At 65.1% G+C, this 14,884-nt stretch overlaps 4 protein-coding genes across 6 annotated transcripts; all 4 read right to left on the bottom strand.

Annotated features, from left to right (window-relative positions):
* Nucleotides 1–8: 8 nt before the first annotated feature.
* Nucleotides 9–3,879, bottom strand: MLX (MAX dimerization protein MLX). 3 transcript variants are annotated; one of them, XM_014260191.2, is made up of 8 exons: nt 3,758–3,879; nt 3,164–3,200; nt 2,939–3,028; nt 2,406–2,512; nt 2,098–2,197; nt 1,736–1,835; nt 1,316–1,517; nt 9–1,203 (listed from the first exon to the last, which is right to left on the bottom strand). In XM_014260191.2, exons 3-8 carry the CDS (start codon nt 3,018–3,020, stop codon nt 1,147–1,149), a joined length of 648 nt encoding a protein of 215 aa, XP_014115666.1. In that variant the 5' UTR covers nt 3,021–3,028; nt 3,164–3,200; nt 3,758–3,879; the 3' UTR covers nt 9–1,146. The 3 variants fall into 3 exon arrangements, with proteins under 3 accessions (XP_014115666.1, XP_005531529.1, XP_014115663.1); XM_005531472.3 differs by lacking the exon at nt 3,758–3,879 and adding an exon at nt 3,509–3,592; XM_014260188.2 differs by lacking the exons at nt 2,939–3,028; nt 3,164–3,200; nt 3,758–3,879 and adding exons at nt 2,806–2,938; nt 3,509–3,702.
* COASY (Coenzyme A synthase) lies at nt 3,758–7,778 on the bottom strand. Its single transcript, XM_088068149.1, is given in 10 exon segments — nt 3,758–4,005; nt 4,231–4,377; nt 4,467–4,564; nt 4,685–4,769; nt 5,541–5,605; nt 5,956–6,145; nt 6,343–6,474; nt 6,628–6,842; nt 7,165–7,628; nt 7,630–7,778. Coding segments are annotated over 10 exon segments (1,602 nt in total). The 3' UTR covers nt 3,758–3,948.
* A 229-nt stretch (nt 7,779–8,007) lies between these two features.
* On the bottom strand, nt 8,008–9,588 carry HSD17B1 (hydroxysteroid 17-beta dehydrogenase 1). Its single transcript, XM_005531543.2, has 6 exons — nt 9,478–9,588; nt 9,141–9,302; nt 8,733–8,912; nt 8,564–8,657; nt 8,280–8,463; nt 8,008–8,208 (listed from the first exon to the last, which is right to left on the bottom strand). Exons 1-6 carry the CDS (start codon nt 9,572–9,574, stop codon nt 8,038–8,040), a joined length of 888 nt encoding a protein of 295 aa, XP_005531600.2. The 5' UTR covers nt 9,575–9,588; the 3' UTR covers nt 8,008–8,037.
* Nucleotides 9,589–9,970: 382 nt separating this feature from the next.
* NAGLU (N-acetyl-alpha-glucosaminidase) lies at nt 9,971–13,606 on the bottom strand. Its single transcript, XM_005531471.3, has 6 exons — nt 13,197–13,606; nt 12,944–13,091; nt 12,670–12,816; nt 12,410–12,495; nt 12,039–12,295; nt 9,971–11,833 (listed from the first exon to the last, which is right to left on the bottom strand). Exons 1-6 carry the CDS (start codon nt 13,604–13,606, stop codon nt 10,617–10,619), a joined length of 2,265 nt encoding a protein of 754 aa, XP_005531528.2. The 3' UTR covers nt 9,971–10,616.
* Nucleotides 13,607–14,884: the final 1,278 nt, after the last annotated feature.

Raw genomic sequence — 14,884 nt, 5'->3', positions numbered from 1 at the left:
AAAAACCATTAAAACATTCAGCGAAATTTATTTAATTACTTTTCACAATAGAAAAATACATCACTTTCATGTGTGAGGTCTGTAAAATTCCACATCCTCTTTCCAAGGCAGGAGGCAGTGCTCCCTCCTCAGTGCTGGAAAAACTTCCTGAAATAAACATTCCCTGGATATGCCCCTGGAGCAGGAGCACAAACATGGTTATGGAGAGCCCTGCTGCTGGCAGCACCCTGGTCCCATCACTCTGGACAGTGACCAACCCTCACCTGGGCAGAGCTGTGACCCAAACTGGGCGTGGGACAGGGTCAAACATGTTGCTGATAGCAGCTGCTCCTACAGCTGGCACAGGCAGCGCTTTGAGACCATTTCAAAATTTACAATAATAAAAATTAAATCGAGGCTGGTCATGGATGTGTGTGAAGTTCTGAGGAGCAGCAAGTGCATGTGCCACACTATGCTACTGCTGCAGAACTTTCCTGTGCAGTACAGTCACGGTTTCTGAAAAGGAGAGGTGTTCCAGCACTTGCAGGAACTTCCTGTGTTCCTTGCCAGGGACTCATGGCTGCAGCAGCGCTTGGGGTTCATCAAGGCCCTAGTATATATTGCCAGGGCCACAGCTCTTGACAGGTTCATCCTGCTGCCAGCACTGCCAGGCTCCTCCAAAACACAACAGCTGACTCAAAACAGCTGATTCAGAGGGGCAGGGGACAGCCCAGTGGGTTGGGGAAAAGCAATTCTTACTGCTGTACTAGAAACCCATCATTTTTAGTCTCCAGTTGTCACAGTTCCCCACCCTGGGGATAGCAGGGCTGTCACACCTGAGGGCACAGGATGGAGCTGCTCTGGGATCAGCTCTGCAGGGAGAGTCAGTGGCACAGGCAACCCCGTGGCACTGCCTGAGCCAGAGACTCTGCTCCCCACCTTCTGTTCCTCACCACCTTTCCCTCCCCTCCTGCCCAGTCCCTACAAAGATTTGGTGGCACTGAGTGGAGCAGCAGTGTTTGCACGACCACTTCAGAAGAAATACAATAAATAATTCAGAGAACCTTAAAAACAGCCACAAGGGAGAGGACCCAGGGTGGTGCCTGGCACCCAGGCCTCTGGGCAGAAGTGCCTCATCCCCACAGGCACAGAAGTGGCACGGGAGGCTCAGTAGAGCTGGCTCTTCACCTTGTGCAGGACCCCGATGACAATGTCCCGCAGCGTCTGTGGCAGAGAGAGGACATGGTCAGCTGGTCTGTGGAGGGACAGCCACCCCTGTGCCACTGTCTCTGCCCCCTTGGCCATGGCACCAGCCCCTCTGCAGCCCTGCATTCACCTGGGGCTTGCAGTGCTCCTCAATCCAGCTGAAGACACACGCTGAGAGCTCCTGAAAACTTGTTACAGAGACTGAGGCATTGAAGGACTGGAACAGGGAGTCCATGATGCCTTGGAAAACATTGAACTTCACCTCATCAGAGATCTGGTTCTTCCCCTCGTTTGGGTTGTCCTGATGAGCTTTCACAATCTGCTCGTAGTTCCTGAAACAAGCACGGCACACCAAGGGCAGCAGTGAGGCCTCCACTCATGAATCCGAGCTGCCGCTCCCAGCTCCTGCTTCCAGCTCTGAATTCCCACACCCAGCTCCTGGTTCCAAGCTCCAGGCCTGTCCCCAGATGGAGAACCACTGCAGAACCCTGCAAGGATGTGAGGAAACAGCGGGAAGTAGACAGCACGACCCCAACAGCTCTTCCCTTACACTTTCATGATCTTCAAGGCCATCACATCTTTCCTGAGGGTAGAAACTTCCTCCTCCTGTTTTTTCTTTTCCTTGTGCAGGAACTGGATGTAGTCAATAGCTGAGCATGAAAACACAGAGTGAGGATTTGGGAGCACACACAGGCCCCTGAGATCCCCACGGGAGGTGCATGAGCCAAGGCACCATCAGCTCCCACTGACCCAGTTCCCCTGGGGAAGGTGAGTGCAGGGGAGGAGCACCCAAGCTCCCCAGAGCCTCATCACACCAGAAGGTTCTAAGGTGCTGAACTTTGTCCTGCACACCTCTAGGGCGGAGCTTTGGGGGTTGATAGCACCTCCTTCCCTCCTGCCCTTGGGACTCACTTTTCTGGAGCACGATGGCCTTGCTCAGCTTCTGTGAGCTGATGGAGAAATCCTGCTGCTCACAGGTGGGGACAATGGCCTGCAAGTCATTGTAGCCTTTCTGCAGGGAAGTAAAGCCACAGAGTGTGAGCTCATCCTGTGAGGCCAGGCCCACACCCAGCTCCCACAGCACAGCCCATCAGAGCCAGGGCAGCTCCAACACACACACACATGCAGGGAGAGCACATCCAGCAGCAAAACAGAGGAGTGCTGGAAGAGAGGGGTGCTGGAGCAGGCTGGCAGCAGCAAACTGCTGCCTTGTGCCTCACCTTGATGGCATCTCGGCGCTTCTGCTCGGCCTGGGTGTGTGCCCGGCGGCGCTGGTCCTTGTACGACTCCTTGCAGGACTCCTGGTGGTAGTCACTGTCCTCATCATCTGTGGGGACAGACTGTGGCTGGAGGTGGGGAGACAGGCACCAGGAGGGGCACAAGACAGCTCAAGGGACCACTACAGCTGCAGCCAGGCCCAGCATAGCCCCCACCCCATTCAGCTACAGCAGGCTGGGCCAAAGAAAAGCCTTCCAAGGAGCCCTGGCAACCCTTTCCCCTCGCCTCAGGGAGCTGGGCAGGAGGGTGGCAGCTCCCTTGGGAAGGTGTCAAAACCAGAGTGATCCTCGACTCCAAACCCTGCTGGAAACCACAGAACCCTGATGTTGTTGTTTCCACCACCTTCCTCTTCCTCTTCCTGCTCAGGATAGGAATCCTGCCCAGCCACGCTCAGCCCCTCGGTGCAGGGCAGACCTGGAGCCCCGCCGGATTCCCGAGCGAGCAGAAACACGCGGTCACGGAGGGCAAACCCCACCTGTGTTGGGGACAGAAGAGGCACTGGTGGAGCCGATGCTGTTGGCCCGGGACACTATGCTGCCTTTCCGGGCATTTTCCATGAAGAGTGCTGGAAGAAGAGCGTCCCGGGGTCAGTGCCCAACGCGGGGTGTGACCGGGCGCAGGGACGTGAGGGGCGTCCCCGGGCAGCCGCTGCCACCCACAAACGGGGGTGGGGCGGGCCGGGCACCGCCCGGGCACCTACCGGAGTCCAGGCCATTGTCGCCGTAGGCCGCGTCCACCTGCGCGGGGCCGGCGGGCGGAGGAGACACGTCAGTGGGGCTTGGGCGGCGACCGCGGCCCGCGCCCCGGAGCCCCCCCGCCCCCAGGGGCTCGGGCGGCCCGAGGAGCACCCCCCCGCCCCCGGCTGCGGCTCCGCCGGAGCCTTCACCCACCGCCCCTCGCCCAGGCACTGACCCGTGTGCGCTCCCCGCCCCCGTACCCCCAGCCCGGCGCTCACCCTGCCCGGACGCCATGAGCCGCGTCCCGGCGTGCCGCCCTGCGCCCCCGCGGCACCCGGCGGCCCGGCCCGACCCGATCCCGGCCCCACCTTCCCCCACGAGTCCTCGGCCGCGGCGCCCGGCGGCTCCGCCATCTTCCGCCCGCCCGGTCATGTGACCGCCGCCAGGGGGCGCCCGCGCGCACGCCCGGAGCGTCCCCGCGCGTGACGTCATGGCCGCGCGCCCCCGGTACCGCGGGTACCCTCCGGGCACCGGGAGTCCCGCACCGAGCCCCGGGGAAGGACACCGGGGGCCCTGCGGGGCGGGCGAGGGGACGGCACCGGCGAACGGACACGCACTGCAGGAGCAGCCTCTTTACTGTCACCCAGCGGGGCTCAGCCTCAGGTCCCCCTCACCGGGGGACCGCAGGACGCCCCGGACCCTCGCCGAAGCTGAACGGGCCCGGTGGTCTCGGTGCCACGCTGCTCCGTCCGCTGGCTCATGGTGGTCAGTGGTGGCAGGACCTTCACGGCGCTGTCGGGCCGGTCCCTCACGGGCCGGGCTCCGGGCTCAGGCGCTGCTGCAGCAGGTCCCAGGCCTTGTGCACCTGCCACAGATCCGCGGTGACACCTCAGAGCCCACGGCTGAGGTGGCAGGAGCGTCACACCAGTCCCACACCTCTTCCTTCCCGGCTGAATCTACACCCCCAGATCCACCCCTCGTGGCAGCGCACGCAGGCACACCAGGCACGGCCTGAGCACAGCACTGAGCCCTTCAGTTCCTGCCACAATCACCCAGAACGGCCCCGGTGCTGCAGCAGCCCCAGGCTCACCTGCTGGCGGGTGATGTCCGGCTCCCAGAGGGTGCAGAGCACCACCTGTGACTGCTCTACCCGTTGCCTGTTGCTCATCTGGCTCTGCAGCCGGCGGCGAGCAGCCTCCTCGGTCAGCCCATCCCTGGCCACAATGCGCCTCACGGCCTGGCAGGGACACAGGGGACACTCGTGTGCTCGGGAGGAGGCTGAGGATCAGCCCCAGCAGCAAGGGAGGGGTCCAGGGCAGGGCCCACCTCCTCCTCCGGGATGATGGCTGTCCACACCTCGTGGACCATGTCCTGCCAGCCGGCCTCCAGCAGCACAGCAGCGTCCAGCACACACACGGCCTTCCCTACGGAACAAGGGCGTTCCTCAGTGCCTGGCCGTGGATGGCACCAGCCTGGGCTCAGTCCCACCTTCCTGCAGTGCAGGCACTTCACTGCTGAGCTGAGGCTGCCACAGAGCCTGTTACCTTGAGCATCAGCCTCTCTGACTCTCTCCTTCGCCATCTGGGCTATTTCGGGCCACACAATGTCTGTCAGGCTCTTCAGCCGCTCCTGGAAAGGACCACAGTGGGATTTGAGATTCAGTCCCTTGCTCTCAGAACCCCTGTGTAGCCAGCCAGAAGAGGGAGGGTGTAAGCAGTCAGGGGACACTCAGGAAGGACTGAAGCTGGGGAGGTGGGTCCAGCCCATCTCCAAGCACCAGGAAGGAAAGCTTTCACACTGCCCAGAGCTCCCATTCCTGCTGCCAGGGTCAGGGTGCTTTTCCCTGTTATTTTTCTTGTCCTGCCATTAGGGCTCTGCTATTAGCAGAGATCTCAGTCTCTGCTGTGAGGGGTGCTTTGCTCCACAGCACAGCAGTCTCCCTGTGCAGCAGGTCCCACAAGAGTCCATCCAGGGAACCTCTTGACCTGCCTCCACCTTGACCTGGGGCAGCAGCAGAGCAACAGGCTGAGCATCTGTAAAGGCCACTGAGCCCCCAAGGGACAGAGACCACTGGCTGTGTGTGCCAGGGCTGTTTCTCTGAGCTGGGTGAAGGAAAAGCATGGTATAGAGGAGATGGGAATGGCAGCAGGAACAGGGATGGGAACAGGGAGGCAGCAGCAGCTGCAGGGCAAGAACAGTGTATCCAGCACAGCTGCTGATTCAGAATCAGACATCAGCTGCAGAGATGTGATCTGTCCCACTCTGTCCCCATGCCACTGCCAAGAAATACAGCCAGGAAGGTGTCATCATCTCAAAGGGCTTAAAACTAAGAACCGTTGGCACAAGAGGAGAACGGCCCCCACTCACAGCATTAAGTATTTACAATAAATCTGCTTTTACCTGGTTTCCAAACACTTTGGCTCCAAGGACTTTCCTGTTAATCGTTCCATCTTTGTTCAGGATCTCTGCAAGGCAGAAGCAAGACAGGTTTGGGAAGGACAACTCCCATCCCTGTGGCAAGCCTGGGCTGTGGAAAGGGCTTTGGTATAAAGCTCTCAACAGCATGCAGAAAAGGGCTGTAACACCTAACATGGCAGCTCTTCACCCGATTCCTGAAAAGGACAGGGAAAAGCTTTTTCCAGGCAGACAGCAGCCTTGGTTCATCATTCCCCAGCAGCAGCTCTGACATGGGACACACAACACTTGGGGAGCCCAAAACTCATGGGGTGGGAGAGGGGCACAGGCCGGGGCTCTCTGGGTTCCTGGGACACCCCTCCCTGCCCTTCCTCCTCCCTGCAGCCTCCAGTGACTCTACCTGCCCCAAAGGCCGCCACCACTGCCTCGTAGGCCGGGCCACCGGGGACATAGACGGCGTGGCCCAGCTTGTCAGCGTCGATGACGAACGCGCCCAGGTGCCCCAGGAGTCTGGCGATGGAGGTTTTCCCACTCCCAGTTCCCCCAGTCAGGCCAATCACGTACGGGCGCAACGGCAGAGCTGGGTCTTGCTAAGGGAAAGAGGAAAGCCATGGCAGCAGACTGGGCTTTGCTATGGAAGGATCCTGACACCCAGGCCTGGAGATGGCCATGAAAGGCCCTGGCCTGCAGAGAAGCAGGCAGCCTTTCCAAACTCTTCAGCTCCTGAGACTCCCACCCCTCCTCCCGAGCACTCCCATTGCAGCTGTGGCTCTGCAGGCCCCCTCACCCGTGGGGGCTGCAGCAGCGTCCCCAGCAGCCTCTGCCGGAGGCTGGAGGAGCTGATCTTCTCCTCCTCGTTCTGACTGTGGTCAGGGTCCTTCATCAACTGGATTTCATGAAGAGCCAGCTCAGTGAGCCCCTGATGAGAGAAGGGAGCCCTGAGGGCCCTTAGCCATGAGGATGCAGCAGAGGGAAGGGGTGAATCGAGACCAGATTTGCCCCCAGGGTAAATCACCAGGCAGGGTGAGAGGGTAGGTAGGGGTAGCCCACCGGGCTCCAGTGTGGGAATTACATTTTCAAGTCTCTTCCTGTTGACAGCCTCCCCTCCCCGGCGGGTCTCCTCGCTGACCACCAGGCACTGCAGGTCGGGGTCTGTGACTGAGGGGCCAAAGGGGTCGGCCAGAGGCACGATGTCGTAGCACAGTGAGGGCTTCACGTCCTCCAAGAACTCGCGCAGCTTCGCCGCCCGCAGCTCGTACGGCTCGATCAGCTCCGGCAGGACTTTGTCTGCCGGGTGCCAGGAGGGCGGAGAAGCACAAGGGTGACAGAAATGACCAAGACCAAGAGATGGGAGAAAACAACCGGCTGGGACTTTGAACGCTGCCTCCCCCTCCCCTCACCCCGGCTGTCCCCGTACACCTTGCTGGTTGTGGGCAGGACACCAGGTCCCCACTGGGTCCCCACTGACGCTCTGCCTGGCTGGCACCACCTTGGGTGGGTGACTGCCAGGACTTCACTTATCACTGGGCTCTCAGAGCACTGCCCTGCCCCGGGGAGCACCGGGCTCACCCCTGGTCCCCGCGCAGTGCCACGGCCGCCCCGGACTCACGGCGGAGCAGGTCTCCGTCGGCCACCCCGGCCAGGAGCCGCCGCCGGGCCAGGAGGCAGCAGGCGCTGAGCAGGAGCCGGTGGGCGCCGTGCAGCCGGTCGAAGGTGCCGCCAACCGCCACGTCCAAGAATTCGGGGAACGTCGCGTTAAGATCCTGCTCGGGGTCCCCCTCGGGGTCGCCCCCGAAGTCCCCCGCGGTGTCCTCGCCCAGCAGCAGCGCGGGCAGGCTCGGCGGGCAGCCGTACACAGCCGCGGCCAAGCGCTGCAGCCCGGGCCGCACCGGCTCCGGCGGCCCCGGCGCCTCGGCAGCGGCCGCCAGGAGGACGCGGGGCTGCCGTGCCAGGCGGCGGCCGGGCCCGTGCAGGACCCGCAGGTCCAGCCCCCGCCGCGCCGCCGCCGCCCCGTACAGCGCGGCCAGAGCCCGCAGCAGCGCGGGGCCCGCGGGCGGGGCGGCGGGGGGCGGGGGGGGCGGCCAGCCGCAGCCCCGGCTGCAGGTGCACGTACAGCGGCCCCGCCACCAGCCCCGCCGCCGCCGCCACCAGCCCCGCCGCCCGCCGGGGCAGCGCGGGCAGCGGCGCCGTCAGCACCAGCAGCCCCGAGGCGAAGGGCGGCATCGCCCCGCCGGAAGCGCCGCCGACCGGAACGGGGACGGGAACGGGACCGGAACAGCACCGCCTCCCGGGCAGCCCCGCCCGCGGGGGGAGGAGACCGGCAGGCCCGGCCGCAGGGCGGAACGAGCCCCCGCGGCGTGAGCAGGGACGGAGGCAGAGCCGTGCGGCTGCAAAGGGCTTTATTGGGGACACGGCGGGACCGAGCAGCGAGCGGGCCCGGCTCCGGGCTGGGGGTTCGCATGGCGGCGGTGCCGGTGTGGGCTCAGGGCCGGTCCCCGCCGGGCCCGCTGCCGCCGAACACGAAGTCGTGCATGGCGCGGACGTACGCGGAGCCGTCGGGGCTGCTCAGCCGCAGGCGCCAGAGCGGGGCGAGGAGCTGGGTGCTGGCGCAGCGGAGCGGTGGGCAGGGGCTGCCGATGGCCTCCAGGAACACCTGGCACCGCAGACGGGTCAGAGCCCTGCCTGGCACGGTCCCACGGCCACCCCCGCCCCGCGGCCACTGACCGGCAGGACCTCCTCCACCTCCTGGGCCGTGTCGCGGAAGATGCTCTGGCAGTGCCACAGGTACCGGCGGTACAGCCCCTGTGTCTCGGCGTCCAGGCCCCGCATCTCGCTGCCCTCAGGGTCGGGGCGCTGCAGGTTGGCCAGGAAGCTGGTGTGGACTGGCCCGCACTCCACCAGCGTCAGGCTGCGGGAGGGAGCGCATCAGCTGCCACCGCACCCCCGCCCTGGCATTCCCCCCGTCCTGCTGGGCAGGACCCAGCCCCCCTGGCACCACCGGCACTCACTGGATGTTGAAGGGGCGCAGGACGATGGCCAGACTCTCGCACAGCCCCTCCACTGCAAACTTGCTGGCACAGTACACAGCATTGAAGGGCAGCCCTGGGGCAAAGCCACATCCTGAGCACCAGAGCGCTTCCCCACGGCTCCCTGTGCCTCAGGGTGCTGGCATCCCACCTTGCAGCCCCCCGATGCTGCTGGAGACAATGATCCGCCCGGCCCTGCGGCTCTTCATGGCAGGCAGGAATGCCTGGATGGTGCGGACAGCCCCAAAGAGGTTCACATCGAAGAGAGTTTTCATGGCCTGGTCGGAGCAGGTCTCCAGTGGTCCCATCAGTCCCACCCCTGCATTGCAGACTGCCAGGCACGGTGCAGTCAGCCAGTGGCTGTGCACACCACCGAGTGCCACAAGGCAGAAATGGGGGGGCCTTTCCCAGCTGATGGGCCCTTGGCACCCCCAAATCCATCTACTGCACCTCTGCCCCGCTAAACACACCCTGTCCCAGCCCTAGGACTGCCTGCACCTCCCGTGATTTGGGCTGTGACCCCAGAGAGGCCCCCTCAGCACCCCAGGAAGAGCCTTACCCAGCACATCCAGCCGCTGTCCCTGCACCCGCTGTGCAGCAGCTGCCAGCGAGCCTGGATCAGTGACATCAAGCTGCAGCACCTCCAGCGTGTCGGGGCAGCAGCCCCCCAGGCGCTCCAGCAGCCGCTCACCCTTGGCCAGGTCGCGCATGGTGGCATAAACTGAGAGGAGAGAGTGTGGCCATGGGCAGCGGTGCCACCAAGCTGCATGGCCAGCACCAACCCCAGCCCACCCCCAGGCTGTTTCTGGCTGTTTCTCCTTGGTGAGGCCCTGCCTGGCCCAGCCCTGAGACCACCCGGGGCTGCTGGATCCCCGGGGCAGCGTCGACCCCTTTACCTTTGAAGCGGCGAGTGGTGTCGGCTGCCAGGCGTGCAGCCAGCCCCAGGCCGATGCCTGAGGAGCAGCCTGTGATCAGCACCGTGGTTCTCTCCATGGCTGGCAGCTCTGGCCAGCGGGGCCACGCCATTTAAGAGGGCTGGGAAGGGGTCCCCCCGCCCCACACCATCGTGTTGTGTCTGCTGCCTTATCTCAAGGCCCTTCCACCCACCTCCCTGTGCATGCCTGGGGCTCCCTGTGCCTTGATCCTCGTGCAGGTGCTGTGATAAAGGCTCCACCGAGCCAGGACCTCCCTGCTGGAGGAGGCTGTGGGGCACACGGGGAGCTGCAGCCCCGGGGGTCTGCCCCAGCTGTACTCTGCTGTGCCAGGCACCCCGGCTGCCAGGACACGTCTGGCAGGGTGCTGTTCCTGCTCTGCAGGCTCAGGGCTGAGCTGCTTCTCTGCCCCCATGTTCCACACAGTCCTGTGCTAGCAAAAGCTGTTGGACACACATGGGAGAAAAGTCTGTATTTGCTCCATGGCTGGGCTCTGCCCAAGCCCCAGCTGTGGAAAAGGCCTCAAAAATTCCATCCTGGGGAACGCAGCCCCAGCAACACTGCAGGCAATGCTGCAAAGTCCTTCATGACACAAAAGGCACCAAATGTGGGCAGGGCCATGCAGTGCCATGTCCCCACAGGCACTGGGGTCCAATGCTGCCCACTGCCCACTGCCACCTCCCTGTCTGCTTCTCCCCCATCACTGCCCCTGCTAGCCAGCCAAGGCCCCACAGCAGGGACACATCTGTCCTGTCCCTCTGCAGTGTCCCACCAAGCTTCCAGCTGAGAGCACTGAGGCAGCCCAGCTTTCCTGGGAGCAGGCTCAGGGCAGCTAGGCAGAGCTCGGCACAAAGCATGGTGTGGGATGGGACCCTGGGGCACAGCCTGTCCCCCCGTCCACCTGCCAGCCCCTTGTCCATGTGCCAGCCCTTCTTGGGGCACATCCTGCCCATGCAGATGAAGGGGTGGATCCAGGCTGGCTGAAGGCCACCAGGGCTCTGTGCCCCTCTTCCAGTACAGCCAGGACACAGCCATCAGGCCAGGAGCCCAGAGCGGGGAGCGTGCAGGGACTCTGTCCACCCTCTCTGGGGGAGGCTCCAAAGTCACGCAGGCCCAGCCAAGCTGCGCCGCAGGGCGCTGGGGTAGTATTTGAGAAACAGCTTCCTGGAGATCTCCATCGTATCCCCAGCTGGCACAGCTGGGTAGCGCTTCTTGTTGTAGATGAAGCCTCTCTCCACTTGGAAGACAGCCTGGTTGAACTGATCCTGGTGGAAGGGGCGGCCCGAGTTGAGGCTCTCCACCAGCACAGAGACGAAGAGGCTCCAGCGCACAGTGTAATAGTCCAGCACCAGCCCCCCCAGCTGCTTGTTGGCGTAGTCCAGAATGTTCCCGCTGGGCCCCCAGAGCGTCACCTGGTTGCGGGCATTCAGCTCATACTGCTCAGCCTCCCGGTCACTGGTGGCCGTGGCACGGGCGCTCTCCAGCCAGCGGCCGAGGAGGAAGAGGCTGTGGCTGGACAGGAGGCTGTCCAGCTCTGGCAGCAGGTCGTACACCAGCACGCCACCGGCCGTCAGCAGCTCCGGCAGCGCGTGGCTCTGGAAGGCCTGGCGGATGCTCAGGTAGTAGTCGCTGACCAGCTGCTGGGCCGCCTGCCGCGTCACGTCCACCAGGTCGTACAGAAAGGCGGGGCTGGAGCCCAGCTCGGTGCCAGCGCTCAGCAGCAGGCGCCAGGCTTCGTACACGTTGCTGGCGTTGTACCAGAGCTCCGTGTCCATGTGCAGCGAGGGCCGGCGCACCAAGGGGCTGCGGTTGTGGTTGACGCACACGCCGGTGCAGTTATACACGCTGCGGAGGAGCAGGCGCCAGGCGCCGGCTGCGGCAGCGTTTGGGGCGCCGTAGCGGCGCTCGGCGTAGCGGGTCACCCAGCTGGGCAGGTCGAGGGGCTCCTGACGCCAGCCCAGCTCGTTCATCAGCTCGTACACCATGTCGTTCTGCTCAATGCCCTCGGGCACCAGCCCCGTGCCCACCATGGTGGAGTTGGGGAAGCGCCGAGCGGCGAAGGGGCCGTGGTTGATGGCCTCCACAGTGCCAAAGAGGCCGTGGTTGCCCCCGAAGTTGTGCAACATGCACCAGATGAAGGGCTGCCCATAGAAGGACTCTGTCCACTGGTAGACGGGCTTGGACTCAGCGAAGAGGTCGAGAACAATCATCCTGCCGAGGGGCACTCCATGCAGCAGGGCTCGCACCTGTGCTGGCTGCCAGAAGTCAGGCTGGTGCTGGAAGAGCCAGCCCTGCATCAGCCACAGAGCCTTGGGGTCAGCTGGGGACAGAAAAGCACTGAGTGAGATCCTCTCCAGACAGGGCCCACAGGTGAGGCCCTAGGGTCACCAACCACCCCTCAAGGAGGTTTTGGGGGTCTGGCACCAATGGGTTCTGTGCTTGCATGGGGCCCACAGCCATCTCCCCCAGCCCCTGCTGTCCCACCTGGAGCCCTGTGGCCAGGCCAGCACCACACACTGACCCACCTCCTGTCATCGAACTGAAAACAGCATTGCTGACTCTTGAGAGATAGGCAGGGTCAGAGGACAGCGGGGTCATCTCGTTGAAGGTGTCTGCGCTATAGACGTGGTCTGTGCCAAACTCCTTGATCAGCTCCTTCAGGAAGAGGGTCCCGATCACCTGGAACATGGGGTCCTCTGGGTCCAGCAGGTAGATGCATGAGTAGGTGCAGTCAAAGTGGCTCCAGCGCCCCAGGCGAGTGGCATTCACACGTGGGAAGACCCTGCACCGGAGGGCAGAGATGGGGACCAGGAGAACAGGACAGGACCACTGTGCCCATACAGGGACAGGGCAGCCTCCCAGGGAACTGAGCCCCCGGGGCAGGGACTGCACCTACCGAAGGATCCCCTGCGGCACGTGGCCCGCGAACGCCGGCAGCACTGTGGTCATCCCCAGCGAGCGCATCCGCTCCACGATCCGGTACTGGGGGAGAGAAGGAGGGAGGGGAGCAGAAGGAGAGAGGCCGCCACCTTCCCACGAGGGGACCCCGGGCGCTGCTGCAGCTCGGGGTGGGGCAGGGGGATCCCCGAGGCTCCCTGAGGGCAGCCTCGGCCAGGAGGACCAAGGGGTGACAGGGGTTTGCCCCGTCCCCGGTACCTGCAGGTAGAGCTGCTTGAGGTGCCAGGTGGGCGGCAGCGGCCCGGCCCAGCGGCGGAGGTTGCCCATCCTGTTCCAGGCCAGGAACGCGGGGCCCGTGAAGTACTTGTCGATCTCCGACTGGTTCAGCCCCAGGTTGCGGTAAACCTGCGCCGGGCGTCGGGGGTCAGTCGGTCCCACGGCTCCCGGTTCCAGAGGTCCCGCCACCGCCATCCTGTTGGTTCCGGTTCCGACGCCTTCCCGGTCCCCGCCGCCCCTCGTCCCCGGTTCTCACCCGCTGCCAGACCGCCTCTTGCCCCGAGAAAGCCGGTGCCAGGTTAATGCCGCTCAGCGCCATCCAGTCGATCTCCCGCTCCCAGCGCGCCCAGTCCCACCAGGCGAAGGAGTAGCTCTGGGTGCAGACGTTCTGGTAGTAGCGGTACCTGCGGGACGGCGGAGGCTGCGCCCGGGCCCCCCGGGCCCCCGTTACATAACAGCGCCTTGTCCCGCGCTAACGAGGCGTGAGCCCGGCCCCGCGTCCCCGTTACCTGCCGGGGGCGGCGGCGCGGATCTCGGCCCGCAGCCGCGGCAGCGGGTCCGGCAGGCGGAGCTGCGCTCCGGACCAGGACAGGTGGCAGCCGCAGAAATCTCGCAGGTAGCGATAGAGGCCGGCGGCCGCCGCCACGCCGCTGGAGCCCGTCACGGCCACGGCCACGGCGGCGCCGGGAGGCGACCACAGCCGGTAAATGTCGGGCCCGCCAGCCGCCAGCGCCGGGTCCACCGACAGCGCCACGGCGGCGGCCCGCGGGCCGAGCAGGCGCCGCGCCAGCGCCCGCACCGCCTCCTCCTGCCGCGCGTCCCCCGCTCCAGCCGCCGTCGCCGCCAGCAGCAGCAGAAACGGCAGCGCCAGCCCCGGTCCCGGCTCAGGTCCCGGTTCCGGCCCCCGCCGCACCGCCATCGCCGCTGCCTGCCCCTGCCCCGCCTCTCCCGGTACCGGCCCGCCCGCCGCCGGCCCCGCCTCTCCGGGCCCCGCGGCGCTGGGCGGTCCCGGCCGGGGGCGGGCCCGATCTGTCACCGGCCTGCCCCGAGCGGAGCGGGGCTGGTGCCGCGGGCGCGTCTCGATCCCCCGGAGCAGGGATGTCCCGGGCCGGCTGGGGACAGCCGGGGCTGGCTAGGGACAAGCGCTCCCTGAGCCCCGGGGCCGCTGCGGCTCCTTCCCCGCCCGCTCCGGGTGCCCGAGCAGGGGCCGGGTGTGCAGCTCCTGCCCGGGGCAGCGGGACCCCCGGGGCTCCGGGCTATTTCCAGTCTCGCGTTTTCCTCCCGTCACAGTTCCGCACCACCGGGGCAACCGGGCCGCGGTGCTCCGCCCATCCATCAGCCCGGGGGCTCCCGGGACTGACCGGGACCCGCTCCGGCCGGCCGGGGGCGCTGCGAGACCGGGCAGCGCCCGTGCCCCGGGGCCCGGCAGTGCCCGGGCAGCACCGGGAGCGGCCCCGCCCCGGGGAACCGGGGGGGCCCAGGATGCCCGGGTCTCTGTCAGCCGCAGCACGAATTCGTAGACACTTCCAGGCCAGAACCCGGTTGCGGGGCGGCCCGAGCACCCCCAGTACAGCCCATGGGAGGCTGGGGTCTCCTGCCAGCACCAGGGCTGTGCCTGTGACCCCAGAGCCGTGGAAACGGCTGGAAATGTTGTGATTGCACGAGAGAATGGTGAAAGAGAGAACATTCCCCCGGCCCTCTGGTACCTACAGCTGCAGAAGCATCCCCCGCACCTGCGGGAAGCCGGTTCCTTGTCCAAGAGGAGGGGCCGCAGTTCAGCGGCTTCTCGCCCTCCTGGAGAGACCAGGAGATCGGAAACACACCAACATGAGCAACACAATCGCCAAAACCCTGCAGAACCCTCCCTTCCGCTGCTCCCACACATGTGGAAATACCCTGTCCGGCAGGAAGGGCCTGAGTAAACACGGCCCTGTGGGGAGAGCGGGGGTCCCTGGGGCTGGGGAGAGCAGCAGGGCACAGCCTGGGCAGGCAGCTCGTGTTGCCTCACTCCCCACGGAAGCGTACCCACAGCACAGGCTTTAACAAGGAACTTTTCCCCCTGCACAACTCCTCGTTCCACCCAGTTACGGGGTCTATCAGGGTGGGCAGGAGGCCCCGGGATAAACGGCCCTGGCCCAGCCTCGGCTCAGGATAAGCACAGAGACAGCGCAGCCAGGCAGGGTCACGCCGGCCTTGC

This window comes from Pseudopodoces humilis, chromosome 29, assembly GCF_049639895.1.
Source record: "Pseudopodoces humilis isolate 2021_Gansu_Grassland_sample_001 chromosome 29, ASM4963989v1, whole genome shotgun sequence".
Classification (NCBI taxonomy): domain Eukaryota; kingdom Metazoa; phylum Chordata; class Aves; order Passeriformes; family Paridae; genus Pseudopodoces; species Pseudopodoces humilis.
This window is presented reverse-complemented; position numbering and strand designations above follow the sequence as displayed.